Below are 17,931 nucleotides of genomic sequence, written 5' to 3'. Positions count from 1 at the left end.
TAGGGGGTGTGGTCGGCCTGGGCCCCTACAGGATATGGTTTGGGAATACGCTGTCGGGCTACCCCAGCCCATGTGCACTGCGCCCTGCATTCGACCACGTCTCCCGCGCCGTGTACCCAGCCCGTGTGCCGCCACTGAAGACCAGCCGATACAAGCCGAGAACAGACCAAAGAAGACGCTGTGTCCCCAGCCCTTTCGTCCGACGTGGTTGAAAGTCCGCACGCCACGTCCTGCCGCCACGTAACAATATATTCGACATACTAGTACACTTAGTAATATAAATGGCAGTGTACAAGTTCCCTCCAGCTTTTCGCTTAGCCTTTCTTTTATTGAACCCGCCGTTCGGGATACCTGAAGGCCTAAGTACACTTACGTATTTTCGACACGCATATGCAACCGCAAAATAATCGTAAAGCTATACGTATGTAGAGCTTCTCCCCATTGTACGGGCAGTTCAGTCAAAAGGAAGTTATACGTTTCTCGCTTGCTGCGACAGCGCGAGCCGCTAAAACACCCCAAAACAATTAGTGAGCAGTCTTGAGGGTAGACGCACCACTCTATAAGGACAATGCCGCATTATTTCTTTGCTATTTTGCTACGGTTGCAGTGCAGTTCGTTTGCATTTTTGGAGCATGTAAACAACTTTTAATGAATTGGGGACTTGAACCTTTCCGCCAGCGTTATCAGGCCAGCCATACAACCTTCTAGGGGAACCGCAGGTCCCCCTTATTCGCCACCAGCTTAGGTAAAACTTAGTAGAAAAATTAACGTTTTTTATCATGTAAGGCAAGAAAAACCCGCTAAAAGTTCTCTGGCGCCTCCAGCATTCCACCCAAAGAGGAACATTATAAATATAGCGAACGACTGTATATCCTACCACGAAAAAGATACAAACAATATCAGGGTGCTTTTACCGTAATGTCGGTGGGTACAAGGACAGGCACTCCGCCGTGACTTATTTCCCGGAAGACAGATGCACCAGGATATTGCTCCATGTCTCTCCCTGACCCCTGCACAGGAACAAATGCATTTTAATTGTATAAAAGATTCTGGAGTTCTATAGACAGCAGTGAATGCTGCATAGAAATTCCCCTCTCAAAAACTTTGCCACGTGTATTTGGTGCCAAAATAATCAAAAACAAAGTACATCACATTGCTTTGAAACTGCGGCGCTTATTACGCCGACAAACTGTTAGGTTCGCCTAAGTCACGCGATCCCTGTAAATATGTTTATTGTTTTCTGTGTGACCTTTAAATTCTGAGTGCAGTATTATAGTTTTTCTTAAAGGTTTTAACACACAAATTGCTGAAATTATGCCTAATTCACTGGAAAGTTGAGAAACATTAATGGAGTAAAAGTCCCAACTTTCACTCTTTCTGGATGAAATTTAGAACCTCCTATCCCATCCAGGTTGAATGTTTGTCATAATGAATTCGATGAATAGAAATACGCTCGGTACTGATGTAAATTCTAGAGAACTTAATAACGTGGTCACGTCATGCGGGTGTGCTAATATTGATTGTGACGTTCAACTCGCCGAAGCTAGATATGGAATATGAGGTGCACCGTTGTTGAGGGCTCAGGACTAATTTTAACCATCTGGGGATCTTTTACGTGCGCCGAAATCTGAACCACGGGGAGCTTCCGCTTTTCGCTTCCATCAGAAGAGCACCCACCCTGGGCGGCATCAAACCCGCGTCCTCGGGTTCAGCAGCACTAGGCCATACCAACTGAGCCATCGCCGCGGTAGAGTGTGCGAATATTAAAAAAAGGACTCTCATCGCAAAAAAACACATACGTCGCGACAGAGTTGACCTTCTACGTTAATATTCAAGGAAAAAGTCTTGCCTATAAAAATGACATCTTTTGCGAGCGGTTGCACGGGCTTCAATATTGTAAATGCTCAAACAGCTTCGTATAATACGCAATGCTACGTAAAGTTTGTAGACTGCGTCAAAGCTTGAAGGCGATTAGTTTGAACGATCGCAATACCTGTCGGAAGCAATTTAAGGGTGGCAGGTTGGCCAAAACAGCACCCAACCCCATCACCCGACGTTGAGCTCCGCCACATGCCAGACACCAGCCTCTACTTCAGGCTTGTTCCGTTCCGAACTGCGAGTGAGTGTAGGCCTCTGCCAGTTACACTTTCAGCAGAACACTCAACCTAACTCGAATTTAAATAGTCATGGAGGAACGTGCTAGTCCTTAGCGGGCAGCCGCTATAACTAGCCATGCACACAACCCCCACGTAAAAAACAGCTGGAAAAGCGCAATTGAAAAAGAGATGGGAAGAAAAAAAAAGACAGCAAGAATAATTTAACTTTCCTACCAGCCTTCCCATTATTCTCGGAATTTGCCTCTACATCCCTTCAATGAATTCCATCTGGAATAAGTACTCCGACACAGATTCTTCGCGTGTGCCTTGCTTGCCCTCTTCGGAAATCCCAAAGGCTATTCTGCGTCCGATATGTGTAATAAACATGATACATGTGTAAGGCGCTAGGCACACACCTACAAATACGCATTGAAATCTTGCTTCGAGTCCTTCTGGGTGCACGGAAAACAAGCATTGACATCAATGTATTACATTACATACGTAATTCACCCAGGAATGCTAGCTCCCTCAAGCACTCCATATAAATTGCTTGCCTGGAAATGAAGAGGCCTCGCTGCTGCTCCTGCGCTACGCCATGCTGCTCCAGTTAGAGTGTCCTGGTTTCTCACACGCCTACTTAGCTCTGTAAGAAAATTTTCAAGATCAAAAATAGCTCCTCAAGAACCCTTAGCGCGCTTATGTTAGGAAGCTTACCTTCGCAAGCCCACTTCCAGGCTTTCAATTTATTGAAGACGGCGACTGTTCCAAAGAAGAAGAAGGCTTGGTCCGTTTGATTCAGAAAAATGGGTCGCACCTCGCCGTCGACAGCTTTAACAAAGAAAAGGAAACGCTACACCACAACCAACAAAGCAAGAATTCTGATTTTATCATTCATAATTATTTATTTATCTCATACCCACCGCGCGTTGAGGCATTTCAGTCATGGGTGGATGTGCACACAGAAAATCGAAACCCAATAACCAGTGCTATAAAGCAAGATAGAATTAAACGCACACAAAATGGCGAAGCGAACAAAATGCCGTATAAAACTACAAAAACCTCCACAACTGTTAAATGAATGCCAATATACATATTGTTATAAGGTTCACTGACACGGTGACTAAAACATAGTCCGGAAGCCTTCTGCATCTTTTACAAGCGCAGAGATCTGAGGTCCGGGGCCGGTCCCACAGGGAGTACTATCGATGCCGCTGCTTATTCTCGATACAAGCAACACATGCCCAACTAGACGTAGAGTTTCCTTGCTCGCATATATATCAACCATGTACCGCACATATCCATTTTGGCGATTGCTTTGTGGACGCATTACATTTATTTCAATCACCCCACCACCGGAGAAAATACGAGTGATCCTGGCTATTTAAGGCGATGCGACGACGAGTGTGTCACGTGCTGCACGTCAAATGTTTCGCGCCCACGGCGACCAAGATGGCAGTGATCGGTTCGGCGACGTATTTTACGTGAGGCGTTTTCCCGATGACTTCGTAGGGCTGTGGTTTCGCTGAAAGACTAGACGGGTATAACAGAATCCACAGCCAGACGAGAGATCCCGAGGTGTAGGTAGGTTTGGCGGCGGAGGCATAATGACGAGATTTCTGGTGTCGTTAATTTCCCGCTGCAAAGAACCGAGCGACCTGGCGGCCCTCTTCGGCTTCCTTTACGACAACAGAAACAACAACAAATGAACATTTTTCGGGAGGACATTTCTGCAATGGGCTGCACTCAGAGAAGTGAGAGAAATTTGGACGAATGGTGTTTATGTGACACAAGGCACACGCCCTTAAAGCAAGAATTATGCGTAGACAACCTGCCTAGTCCCTTTCGTTGTATTATAGACATGGTTAATGAAGGAAAAAACTGACTCTCGAATTGGAATGGTCCGAAAAAACGCTAACAGAAAGCATATCGCCGAGAGAACGATTCATCGCTGGGTGGCTTTGTTGGTTCGTGGGTGATACGCACTACTCTTTCTGTCCACAACTTGGCATTGCGTAAAGATGGCTGCAAAACGTAGGACAAAAAGATGCGTCCCGCACACTGAGCAACTCCTTGGGCGAACCCTGGCGCCTTATTAAACTGTGAAGGAAGAATGCGGCAATGTGTACATTCTGCTCTATTAGTACCGCAAGCGCAGGTTTCTGGCCTGCTTTGAGAGTGTCAGCATGGACGCACTGTGCGTCAGCGTGAGAGAACAAGAACATTTAGGAACGTTGTGCAGATGCGCTGACGCCGGGTTTAGAAGATCCGTCACTGCCTTGAGCAACCTCGCAACTGCGCCACGAAGGATGCATTCCTGTCGGCTTAGTGTCTTCTTATTAAAATTACAGTCGATCATCGGTAGCCGGTGAGTGCAAGCCATGGCGACTTCCAACTGAGCGCGGTTCCAGGCAGTCAACGGCGTTCAAAGATATGGCTTTGTACGAACCTCAAATAACCCCAAGATAGAAGGGACATCAGTGGTTTCCTTTGTCGCATGCGGTCATCTTCCCTTGTTTTGCCAGCAAAATGCAACTGAAGAACCGTACAAGGAAGACCGGGGACATGGGTGCCCGAAACGGAGATTATCACTTTATTGACAATGAAATGTCTACTACGGTAATGGTTATTTCTGGCGCATACCCAACGGAAATTATTGCAAGCTGAAGCAGTCACCAAAGCGCAAGAGTTTTATTCTAGTGGTCCAACGTGGGGCTGTCCATACCCCTGCTGTAGAAGTCCATGTACTCACGGCAGATGGGAATTACAACCTTTACACCCGCACTACCGCATTGTGAAGGTCGATGAAACTTGGCATAACCTGATAGACGTGTAAATGCCCAATTCTATCATAATGTGTTTCATGATAGTTTTCGTAAACAAACCGCCGCTGTGCCTCAGTGGCTAACGCGTTGTGCTGCTGAGTCCGAGGACGCCGGTGTAATCCAAGCAGCGGTGGTTGTTTTTCGCGTGTAACGGAAAGGTTGAAACGCACGTGTGCCGAGATTTCGGCGCACCTTAGCGATCCCCAGGGGGTACAATTTTCGCCGGAGCCCACCACTATAGTGCTCCTCATCGACCAGGTGCGGTAAACCTGTAATTGAATTTCAACCTCAACCAGTGTTAGTAAACAAGAGTTACTGTTCACGACAAATAAATGAAGATCGACGTTTGAAGATCCACGTAATTCTAAAGTGGTCTTATCGGTAAATTCTCACGTAGTTTATTTCTGAACACTTTGGACAACAGAAGAGTTACAGCGGTTTTTGCCCCCTACTCCCTGCATAGACCGTTATGCATACTGATAGCAGATGGAAATTCTGTATTTTTTAAAGATTAGTGGGAGATATTGTAAGAACTAAAACTCATGTTAATGATAGAGTCAGCTTAGCAGCGCATTTTAGTATTTTTGGCATCCTACATTAAATTCATAGCTACAAGGCATTTATTCCGGTCTAGGGGTGAGGGCGTGCGATTCTTTGTCGACGCAACAACGGTGATACAACAGTGAAGGGGAAAACAAGTGCTATAGGCACACTGCACCGGAAGGAGGACGTTTGGAGCGAGGCAATTTTCTATTGTTGCTGCCTGTAGCGCACCCTAGGGCATCGATAAAGAATGGGCGAATTTTGGACCAGTTATCACCCATTTCTTATAACGTACCGTGCCCTTGGTCTACGGGGCTGACGCTGATACGGAAAGGCAGGCCGTGATGGTTTTGTATGTTCCTCCTCCTCCTTTATTACACCCAATCTGAATGGTCGGCTACAATATCAGCGACTAACGTCTTGTCTTGTGAGCCAGTTAAACTGTCAGCTAATTTGAGATTTTGTTACCGTGACGTTACCCGGCTGCCTACTTTTGTTTTAACACCTGTGGCAGCGAGCCGTCGGTTACGTGCTGTTGAGGCTGCGAACAGAGGCCGTAATGAGCAGGGAAGCTTTCACAACCGAAACAACCGAAATGACGCCAAGAACCACCAGGATGTGGAAAATGGCGCTGCTCCTCGAATGGCAAACACCGGCAGAACGTGCTTCTGCAGATGCGCTCTAAAAAATTTCTCCGCATTTCCCCGAGGGGAAGAATGTGAAAGTGCGAATGCAGGAGTTGAATTTGCACGGTTCGCTAATGTTTGCGAAAGAGAGATCACACACACACACACACAACTACAAAGAAAGAAAGATGCATTTATTCACAGACACCTATTTGTGTTGTCGTTGTACTTGATTGCTAGAGCGGATCTCAGCTTTGAAATTTCGTGTCAGTACTCCTTTAAGCGGGTGCATTAGCCCTTCTCACGCCCGATTCCTGGCCAATCCCCCACGTGGGTATGTGCCATGCACAGACACCTCTTTGTGTTGTCGTTGTACTTGATTGCTAGAGCGGATCTCAGCTTTGAAATTTCCTGTCAGTACTCCTTTAAGCGGGTGCATTAGCCCTTCTAACGCCCGATTCCTAGCCAATCCCCCACGTGGGTATGTGCCATGTCAGCGGCCAGGCAGCGCGCGCCTATCTCCCCCCGTTGCCAAAGAAGACGAGGAGATTCCTGGCCAATCCCCCACGTGGGCATGTGCCATCTCCCCCCGTTGCCAAGGAAGACGAGGAGCGCGCGCACCCGCAGCTGTTGCTGTGTGGACGGACGGCGGTCAACGGAATTCAGGGTCGCTTATAAAGTGCATTCGCACTTAAAAACATGCTGAGATTGACTCCTAACGGACTTGCAATTCGGGTCAGTTTTTTCACTTGGCGAATATAATTCATTGTGAAGCTGTAAACTTTGAAGAATTGCAGTCTGCTGCCAGTACGTGCCCGTCTACAGAGGTTTTTGTTGAGAGAAAATGGTTCTTGCTCTTTTTTATAGAAACTATGCTGACACAAGATACATGAGAATCACCCCGGTACAGGTCTGCATTATTGCGCCAAGTTTCATGTAGCGTTCATGTATATGTAGTTCACAGTGGTGTTCTAAGCATTCTGGAATTCTCCTCTGCTATCAGTAAAAGGGTTTCTAAGGCAGCGTAACGGACAGTACCACGTTTCTCCGCCAAAATAAAAGTTTTTTTTATTTTTAAACTTCTTTCAGCTACGATGCCTAATTGCTAATTACAAACACGCGTGTTGTGCTTCGTCTACACTTGCAGGGAGCCCAGAATCGCTTTTGATGATTTCTCACGGTGTGGAAGAGCAGCGAGATATATTATTCCTTCGTGGTGACGATTGTTGTTCTCAAAATTCACGTGTGATTTTGCATTACTTATACAGAAGTTTTAGAGAAAACTCCTGGAATCCCAATAAGAGATGCTTCAGAGATTCCAACACTTAAAACATGACTTCTCAAGTTGACAAAGTTATTTCTACGGTTCTGAAGGTTCAACGGAAATGACACAGGGCCGTTCCGCCGACTCTTTCTGCACCTAGCAGCTTCATACCCACTACAATTTGGACTCAATTATTCCTAACAAACAATATTGCGGCGACTATTCAACCACCAGTTTGAAAGCCCTAGTCTTAGAACGACCAGCTTATGCTCTCTTGTAAGTCCTCCTTATTTGTTTTCAAGGTGTAAACTAATTTACCGCACGACCTTGTACGACCGGCCGATACGTAGGGAAATGGAGCACCAGTTGCACCGGGTTCTTCCCCTCTCAACATATTTGAAAGCTCTCGTAACTACAAATTTGCTCCAGCTCTAAACGACTAACAGCATGTAAGATTGTAAAACGTATGAAAGATTGTGCCGAATATTTTGCATATGTTTCGGCTGCTCTTGATAGTTGTTTTTTGTTGTTGTTGTTTTTTTGTCTTCTTTTCCTCTTATTGTTCTATTATTGCCACTGTGTAATGATGTACCGCTGTCCCCGCAGCTGAATAATCAACTTTGGTTGACTTTAAAGGGTTGTTTATTAAAAAAAATTCCTGCGTTTTTGCAGCCTTTCTTTCTGTAGGGGCGATTTCCTGTGCAAGCCGGGTGAACTTCCCAAGCGGTGTAGTTTCACACAAGGGCCGAGCACCAGGGCCGGGAGTCGCTTGTACCTATTTTACCGGTAGGTGCCCGGCGCCACCAAGGCACACGAATGCACATGGTGCCTTCCACAGCCACGGTGGACGCTCAACTCGCAACCGCCTGTGGCAGGACATGCCACCAGACTCTTTCACCCCCAGGAATTGCGCAACGCGGCATGATGGCCGGGGGCCCCGCCAGATGGACAAGGATAAGGGGCCCCTCGATAGCGTAAAGGCAGCTTTCCAGACGTGGATTCCCCTTTCAAGGGCCCGCACTCGACCAGGGACGCCTCTACCCATTAAAGAAACCGGCGGGTGCCCGGCGGTACCAGGATTCGAACCCAGTACCTCCCGCATGCGAGGCGAGTGCTGTACCTCTGAACCATCGCCATCGCTTCGGTGGTGAACACCACCGTGAAATGGTGAAATGTGGTGGCCACCACCGGGTTCCCACTGAATGGGCCATAGTGGCTTTCTAATAAATCTAGAACCTCAGTCACAATGGGCCTGCGTTAAAACATGGTGTAGCAGCTTTGACAAAGACGAAGATGACGAAGCACCACTACAAGGCTCACTGCGCGAGCCATGTGGCGTGAGTGGTCAATGCTCCAAGGACCTGCGAGCGCTCGGCCAGGCATAGCTGCCGTGCCCTGCCAGCTTCTGACATGTTTTCTAAATATATGTGCGTTTCTGTGACTCGGCGTTTTTATTGCCTCGTGCTGTCACGATGGTGTAGAATGCGGAGATTAGGATTACCGCTGGTATACCCCAGCCTTGGCGTCACGGCCTGGCAAACGGAACGTATGCTGAGTTAGCTGTGATAGAGAATCACCAGTATTAGGTGTATTTACTGGGAAATAAACGAGTGCCTGCGATTCGACTCAGTGAAAATGTTGCGATACTCAGGTAAGAGGGTGCTAGGTAAAACGTTCAACGTGCGCAACTAAACTTTAAAACAAATGGCCGTACGTGTCTTATGATGAACGATACCCGGGGCTGGGGCTTCAAGACTTTTGTGCACTATTCTGCTACAAAGACGCCTATAATTGTTCCCCATGTGCGAGCCTTCTAAATTAACGTCTCAAGACCCCATCTAAGACTTCCTTTAGGCTCCAATTGTGTAGTACGACACGATCTTCATATCTTCTCGTGCATATTGTTACGAAACATTTGATGTGCTGGCCGTAAAAAGAACGCTAGATGCGCTGTGAGTGGGATCATCATCAAGGAGGGAAGATAGGAAGACGCTGACGGAAACACGTGTAGTAGTTCGGGCCGTTGCTTGGGCGGCGCTCTCGTCTACAGTGCCTTCTGGTAGCGGCCACTTGTAAATACCAGTCTACCTCGTATCATTTGGTGGAGAGTGTTGTTTCGCACCCGTCCTGCTCTACTCCACCCCTTCCGTCGCCCGCGAGTCCTGGACACGGCTGTTTCACAGGTCCTGATCACGGATCTTCGAAGCCCAAGGCGCCACCAAGGCGTCGCCCTCTAACTTCCCAGCGCCGCTACACCGCTTGTAATCGCGAGCCACCCACTAAATCCCGGTTTCTTTTACGGCACTGACGATGTCGACGAGGAGTACTGGGTCAGTCTTTACGGGAGTGTGACTGCCTGGAATCACTGGAATCCCACCCTTATGCTGGCGAACCTCATGTTCCACCTGAAAGGTATAGCAAAGACGTCGTACGATACCCACGAAGAAACACGTACTAGCTGGGACAGCTGCAAGGCATAGATGGTTAACCTCTTTAGCAAATCGCTTGGTCACCGCCTCGCCGCCAGACTGGAGCTTGCGTCGCGGGCGCAGACGTCAACTGAGCTGTACATCATCTACATCCAAGATATACTGCCCCTTTGCCACACATTTGATGGCCACATGACCGTGCAGGACAAAGTTCACCACATTTTGAAAGGAGTAGCAGATGATGCCTTCAATCTGCTCGTGTGCAAGGACTGCTCGACTGTAAGCTCAATCTTGAGCAGGTGCAAGCACTTCGAACAAGCGAAAAGCCGTCCAATAATTCAGAACATCATGATCCATCTTACTACCGCTGGAACGTCTTGATGCGAGGCCCCGGTTGCGCTCCGTGCCACCCACGGGCAAAACCAGTGCAGACACGGTGACTCGTGTCGTACGCCGAGAGAGAGAGGCTATCACTCCGGTCACCACCCAAACCTCCGTTGCTGATGTTCATCTGCCGACGCTTTTCGTAATAGAAGCAGTTTTGCGTGACTGAATTGCCTGCATGGGCTTGCAGCCAGCCTGCCACATGAGCTATTCTGTTGGCCGTCAGTTTACCGCCAAAGGCGCTTCCTGCAATCGTTATGGGCTAGCTGAGTCTTCCGCGATCCCTTTCCGCCAAGAGTATGAGCCTTGCAGGAATCCAGCTCAATGGAGAACGCCCGATGACCGTCCAATATGATTTAACTGCAGGCATGTTGGTCATGTCGCCCCGCATTGCCAGAGCTGCTGGTTTTCTTCCGATCGAAATAAATGACAGGAGTGTGTCCCGAAATCGGCGACGAACCGCTCTGCTACCAGTTAACAGCAACGCAATTCCAACGACGATTGCCATTACTCCAACTCCGACAGTCTCGCTCTCCACAGCCCCGCTGCTCTACATCGCCGACCGACAACGGACGACTCGACTCGGAAAACTAGCGAGTGCAGCTCCCCGAGGTAATGCTGCATTCTCGAACTCTACCGAAACTCTTCATTTCACGCTGCCGACAAGGGACAATTTGCCCGACGTGGAAGATCACTGCGTGCCTGGTCGGGCGTTGATTGATACAGCGGCGCAAATTTCCGTTACGAGTGCTAATCTACGAACTCGCTGACGAAAAATGCTGACACCTGCCCTTTCGCGTGTTCAAGTTGCCGACGGTGGTACACCGCCGATCATTGATATGTGCACCTGTCGCGTCACTATCGCCGGTCACAACACAACTGAGCTTTTCTTTACTTTGGACAAATGCTCTCACGTCGTGATCCTTGGCCGCGATTTCTTGGCGGGGCATGACGCACTCATCAATTGCTCTACAGGCCTTCGTAATCAGTTGCTAACTTCTGCCGATTCATCACCGGCGCGCCTGTGCTCGTCCAAACACATTCGCTTGCCAAGTCAAGCGGCTACTGATGTCCCACTGACAGTCTACCGCCCTTCCTGACGGCGACTACCTTGCTGCTCCCATCGTGGACGTTCTAATGACGCGAAATGTTGCGCTTCCCCACACTGTGGTCACCATCAAGCAGAACCGTGTATGCTTACCTCTCCTAAGCTTCGCGCGCCATATTCAAGTCCTTCCAGCAGGAACTGGCGCCCCTACTCTCACCCGTTTAGCGGAAGTTGAAAGTAGACCACCACCCCACGCAACAACGTGGATCCACGCATCGACGTACCTCACAAGGTAAACTTCACCCCGATAAGCCAGGACTTATCTCAAGCTCAAGCAAGCAAACTGCGCTGTCTTTCGTCAACATTTTTGGATGTTTTTTACTTGGGTGACAAACCTTTGGGGCAAAGCACAACTGTGACACACCGTATCGATACAGGTGATGCCAGACCTATCTATCGCCAGCCGTACCGTGTTTTTCATTCCGAACGAGGAGTCATCCAGCAAGTGGTTGAGCAAATGCTCACAATGCACATAATTGAATTGTGCTGTAGTCCATGGGATTGGGCCGTCGCGTTCATCAAAAAGAAAGATAGCACATGGCGCTTCTGTGTCAACTACCGCCACTTGAACCGAGTTACCAAGAAAGGTGTCTACCCCGTATGCAGTATCGACGGTGCCCCCTATTGCCTGCATGGGGCCAAATACTTCTCGTTTATTGACCTTCGCTCTGGTTATTTGTAGACTGCAGTAGAGTTCTACCGAGAGAGACCGCTTTCGTCAATCCCGACGGTCTGTATCAGTTTAAGGTTATGCCGTTTAAGGTTATCCCAACGCGCCAGCCACCTTTGACCGCATGATTGACTCTCTCCTGCGCGGATATAAAGGGTCCACTTGCCTCTGCTATCTCGAGGACGTCACTGTATTTTCGCTCTCATTCGACGCTCATCTCCATCATTTGCGTGAAATCCTTGCTCTTTTCCTTCACGCCAACCTGCAGCTCCATTCAGTGAAATGTCGGTTCGCAAGGCGCGAGCTAACCATCTTGGGCAACCTCGACGACGCTCAGGGAGTGCAGGCCGATCTCAAAAATATAAACCAGTGAAGGACTTCCCTATGCCGCGGTCATCGAAAGAAGTTCGAAATTTTGTGGGCTTCTGGTCATATTTCCGCAACTTTATAAGAGGCCTTGCTGATATCGCAAGTCCTCTAATTAATCTTTTGAAAAAGGACATCTTTGCATGGGGCCCTGATCACATCAAAGCCTTCATCACACTGGTACTACTCACCACTGCGGGAATTTTAGCCCACCTCGATGTGTCCACTCCCATCGAAGTGTGCACTCACGCTAGCGGCCATGGCATTGGAGCCGTCCTGGCGCAGTGCCAATCCGGTAAGGATTGCGGGGTCGCTACGCAAGCCACCTCCCATCTCCAGCCGAAATAATTTATTCCGTCACAGAACGGCAGTATCTCGCTATTGTGTGGCCAGTGGGCAAGTTTCTTCCATACCTCTACAGCCGACCGTTTTCCGTTGTGACGGATCATCACGACCTCTGTTCGCTAGCATCACTGAAAGATCCAAAAGGCCGCCTCGGGCGTTGGGCTCTCTGTCTACAGGGGTAATATTATTCGGTCGTCTACAGATCGGGCCGCCTGCACCAGGACACCGACTGTATCTCACGCGACCCCGTCCAACCTTCAGAGCCCACATGGTCCGACGCATTTCTATCACTATTGGCGATTTCCTCTCTCCTACAACTTGGTGAACAGCAGCTCCGGAATACATTTTTGCGACAGATGATTAAACGCCTGAGTAACGCCCTTTCGGACCCACCAGTACGATTCTTCGAACTCAAGGACGGCGTGCTTTATCGGAAGAATGCACGCCTGGAAGGTCCCGAGCTGCTCTATGTTCTCCCTGACCACCTTAGTTTGGACGTCCTCTAGCAACGCATGACTATCCAACAGCTGGTCATTCAGTAGTTTCCACAACATACTACCTCGTCCGACAAGGTTTCTTCTGGCCAGGGCTTTACCGCCCTATTCGCCGTTACGTCGGTGCATGCGACAAGTTCCAACGTCGGAAAGCCATGATGCCACCCGACGGCCCTCTTCAGCTACTGGACATACCAGTTGAACAATTTTCTTGCATTGATTTATACCTATTTGGCCTCGTTCCCCAATCAGAGGCAGGAAATCGGAGGGGTGCAGTGGCCACTGATTATGCCACATGTTACGCAACAACAAGGCTATTCCAACCCCCTGCGCTACCTTTGCCGCAGATTTTCTCCTGTACGAAGTGACCCTACATCATGGTGCTCCTCGTCAGCTATTGACTGACCACGGTCGAAACTTCCTGTCGCGAGTAGTCGACATCATCCTCCGCTCGGGTGCAACCGTTGCCGGGCTGACTTTGCCGGCAGCATAGCACTGCATCCCAGAATTCGCAAAAGTCCCGTTACGCTCGACGCCACAGCACCCGCCACTTTATGCCAGGATCCCTGGTGCTGCCCTGGTGTCCAGCACGTCAAGTAGGGCGTTCGGAGAAACTCCTCACCCGCTACTACTGACCCTAGCGTGTGCCGCCAAGTGACTGAGGTGAACTATGAAGTCACCCCTGTCTCCGTCTGACTCATCCCGCCCCCCGAAAAATGACATCGTCCATATCATCCGTCTAAAGCCCCACCGTACGCAGTCTACAGTTGTGCCCTGAGCAGAACTGTAGGCTGTAGACCAAGACGATGCTCTTACAGGAGGAAATTCTGTCACGAGGCATTTGATAGGCTCGTTGTAAAGGGTGTGAGGATCCGCTTGATCCCCTGTTCCTCTTCCCGCGAGCGTGGCCCTCGAACCAGCGCGCTTTCCCGCGCCGCATGTGAGGTCACCTCGCAGGCCTACGCGCCCACGGGCTCCAACTGCCCCGGCGCCGTAGTCGCTCCTTCTCACTCTGGAACCTGCCCCTTCTCCCCGCGCCTTATACCCGCGGCACGCACGTTTTGCGGGTATCTCTTGCTCTACGTTCTCTTGGCTCTCGTGCTTGGAAAGGAGATGGAGGATAGAGTGTATGGAACGCCGGAAAATGCGGCTAGTCCACGCCCTCGCCACCACCCGTTTGAAGCGGGACCACTGACCCCAATCGGACGCGCGAGGTACGCCTAGTCCAACCTCTCCGGCAGCCCACGTGTCGCCTCAGCCGTCGCAGCCCGTTGAGGCCGGGCCTTGAGGTGCACGTTGATACAGTGTAGTTCTTAGCCCTGTCGAGGCGATCAACATGCGCTGTACCCATCAGCCGATAAATCTCCTCGTTCACCGTGGCCCTTTGTAACCTGTCTTCGCCTTGGTCGGTGAGTAGAACCCATCGCGGCGTCTCCCTTGTGGGCGCCGCGAACTTCTCTGGGGCATTTTGAATGGGTCATTTCCGGGCGTGGTGAAACACCCTGACTCCCACAACGGTCCACCTAGGCCCAATATTCCCACAAGAGTACGCTAAAAGCGCTGAGTGGGAACATCTTCAAGGTGGGAAGATGAAAAAGACGCTGATGGAGGCGTGCGTGTAGTTCGGGCCCTTGCTTCGGCGGCGCTCACTTCTACCGCGGCTTCAATAACCGGCCACTGGTGAATACCGGTCTACCTGGCACCAATATGATATCAAAGAATGTTACTGTGTAACGGGTTGTTTTCTTGATGGAGGCTTTAACACACGTTATTTAAGATGGTACTCGAAAAAGACGAATAATTTCCCTTTGTAAGATGCATAGACTATATGAAAACATTTCCTCTTTAGATTTAGGAGAACAGTATTTATAGTGAAACGCAAAAACGACCTTCACACCCTTTTTGTCGCCAAGGATTCCATTAAAGCAGCATAAAAATTATCTGACTTCAAGCCATACATGACCCCACAACTGTTCTCGGCTGAACGTTTTACAATACCCCATGTTTGAAACATTGCGGTTGGAAAGGAGCGCCAACTATCTTTTAAAAAAACAGTGTCAACTGCTTATGTAATTGGACGCGTTTAAAAACGTTACCTTTTTTCGAGAATCTGTGCGCATTTCAAATCTGTTCATTTCCGATTGGTTTCCATAACAGCTTGAAAGATCCATTACATACTGCTTCTGCAAACAATGGCTTCCGGTTCAATTAGAACGCAGTTGGTGTTGTTCTTTTTATGCTAATTAGAAAGTTTGTGGTACGGTTGTTTGCCTTGGCCTGACTTGTAACACTTGCTTTGGCATGTATATCTGTCGCAACCAACGAACATACGTATACAACCGTACTCAATGCTCGAAATTATGAGCTAACACTGATTTTCCCACTTTAGCCGTTATCGCACATGGTACACCTGGGAGGTAAAATATTCTTGCGGATCAAAATACCTTGATGGGGCGAGAATGGTGAACAAATTGCCGCTAGATGCAACAAGTCTTCTTAAAGCCGGTCATGTTTTTGAGCACCGCAAATATTTATGAACCCCAAAAAAAACAAAAAAGCAATTTAGAAGTGCATAGATGGCGGGTGAAACAATATCATAATACGGAACCAAATCCTAACCCCAGACGTAGGGCGAAATTTAGTGATGTAGCTCAATTTCCATTTAAACTCGTACTACATAGCACTATGGGTGCATTCGTGCAAAGTTGTTCTGCAATATTTTCGAGTGTGTTCTATTAAAACAAGCGAACCGCCAAACTTTGAATGTAAGATGCAGTGTGAAAATCGTTGAATAACGTAGGGCTATTTTTATGCTTCGTGTATTTTTAATGCGGCCTATGAGAGGAAGGGAAGTTTCAAGATGGGAAGAGAACGCCTTTTAGATCAATAAAGAATTGAGATTGCGAATTTCTTATATTACAAAGTTATTGTCCGCCATACTAAATCTACCAAAAATGGCCGCTGAGTCAAGCGAGCAGCCATCGCTCTGGCTACAGGCAACCAATGACTGGTAAGATACGCGTGTGAGTAAGAAACCAAGCTTTCGCCGCCTTCAGTATTTAGGCGCAGCCTTATACGCCCCACCAAACACGATAAGAGCCCGTCGTCGTAGTCGATCAACGCAAAGAGAACCAAAATGCCACCTGTAGATTTCCGTTCATATTTGGCTTGAACACTGGTCGCGAGAGTGCGATCTAAGTGCGCTGACCAATACGCTAGCCTCGCACTCTGCCGAAATAATACAAAAGTTGGCCTAATGACTGCCTCGTGGCCGGAGAACTGGAAGACACGTGTGAAGAGCAGCTGCGCGAAGTGGTAAGCTCTAAATGCCAGAAGTTGCAGTGTGAATCACGGCCAGCCTGCACGTCGCACTATTTGCTACAAAAGATGAAGAAACGAAAACGGAGAGATTGAAATACGTATGTAGCAGTAAATCAGTCTTAAACATTCTTCTTGATTTTGCCTTCAAAGTACGAAAGAAGAACTCAAAGAGACACTAAAGGTTTAATGAAATGTTCCTTTAAGTGGAAGATCAGGCGTTTCGTAGCTCTCTGGGCTTTTGCTCGACGAGCAACGACGTGTTCTTTGCTGTGAAATAACCGAAGAAAGCGGGCATTGCTCTCAACCGCTTCCCTAATATTTTTTCGTTACGTAGGAATTGCGTCACGAACTAGGAGCAAGGCATCCGTGCAGTCTATGCGCTCTCCCGATGTCCGCGGTCCCTATTACATCTGCAAGCCGTGTCCGCCGCCGAAAGCGTTCGTCTGGCCGACGGTGCTGGCTTGGTCTTTTCTGATTTTCCCCCGGCTGGACGCAAAATCCTTTTCTACATAAAAGTGCTGCCCATGCCAACAAACCGCCTCGCCCGCTGTTCAAGTCAAAACACCTGTGAGGGATACAACAGGTAGTACCTCTGAGCGTTGTCCGACACCGCTCAACGGGCTCACGCCCTCTGGCTCCTTCCCGGCGCGGTAAACAGTGATTCAGTGACATGCGATCAGTTGCGACGGCACACTGCGCTTCCAGCATTGGAACTGGATAAGCTGAGAGTGAAGATGTCTTTTTGTACGCTCCTTGTATAAACCGCTGGCTAATATTACGGTCAGCGAACATAAGAATTGAGTAGTCCTGCACGGCGACCACGGGTCTAAACGTACAGCTATGGGGCGTTTACGGATCATCAACAGCGGCTTGCGGCGAACGGATGTTCACAAGGTAACTACCCCGTTTACCTCTCACGAGCGATAAGGTGCTAATAGGGCGCGGGCACGCATTACTGATAGAAACATTGGCACGGTGAGAACGGAATATTTGAACCTCAGTTGGGTTGCTTAAACATCTTGTTCTTTTTGCCGCATCGTGGCGGGCTTATTGCTTGCGGAAGCTCGAGCGTTCATCATCGTAGATTATCGACTTCTTTAATGGCGCACGAAAGTACGTAGAACACGTCTTTTTCCAAGCGAAAGTGAAAACATGATGCTCGCCTCAAGCGTGAAGGATACGGCCTGTCTCGCAATGTTTAGAAGCTGTAGTTTCTGTTTTGTGAATAAGATGAACGCACGTAAAGCTTTATTTTTCATTTATTTTACGTGCTCAACGACCGAAGAACTGATTATTTGAGGAAAACATTGATAGGTGCTTCTCCAATGCGGTCTTGCCTTCATCAACTATTGTGACGTCACAAACCGCAGTACGCAAAAGTGTGCGGGGCGTCATACCCCGTTTTCACGTTTCTTGCCTGATCAGAAAATATGGCACCCATCCGACCACCATTTATACGGACG

General features: G+C 48.7%; 2 protein-coding genes across 3 annotated transcripts in view; both read right to left on the bottom strand.

Annotated features, from left to right (window-relative positions):
- LOC144164077 (eukaryotic translation initiation factor 2-alpha kinase 1-like) overlaps positions 1–1,015 on the bottom strand; it is a 149,934-nt gene extending 148,919 nt beyond the window's left edge. For both annotated transcript variants that reach the window (XM_077694646.1, XM_077694647.1), the window contains exon 1: positions 915–1,015. In XM_077694646.1, the coding sequence (XP_077550772.1) occupies positions 915–995 (81 nt within the window). In that variant the 5' untranslated portion in view covers positions 996–1,015. The remainder of the gene's footprint in view (positions 1–914) is intronic.
- A 1,497-nt stretch (positions 1,016–2,512) lies between these two features.
- The window catches only part of LOC144163862 (uncharacterized), a 162,216-nt gene continuing 146,797 nt past the window's right edge, over positions 2,513–17,931 (bottom strand). Inside the window, exons 10-12 of the mRNA XM_077694540.1 lie at positions 2,811–2,924; positions 2,651–2,739; positions 2,513–2,548 (exon numbers count right to left, since the gene is read on the bottom strand). Coding sequence (XP_077550666.1) covers positions 2,513–2,548; positions 2,651–2,739; positions 2,811–2,924 — 239 coding nt within the window. The remainder of the gene's footprint in view (positions 2,549–2,650; positions 2,740–2,810; positions 2,925–17,931) is intronic.

This window comes from Haemaphysalis longicornis, unplaced genomic scaffold (genome assembly GCF_048455015.1).
Source record: "Haemaphysalis longicornis isolate Haplotype H1 unplaced genomic scaffold, Haemaphysalis longicornis Haplotype H1 scaffold_13, whole genome shotgun sequence".
Lineage (NCBI taxonomy): Eukaryota > Metazoa > Arthropoda > Arachnida > Ixodida > Ixodidae > Haemaphysalis > Haemaphysalis longicornis.
The sequence above is the reverse complement of the archived record's forward strand: the minus strand, read 5'-3'. Positions and strand labels throughout refer to the sequence as shown.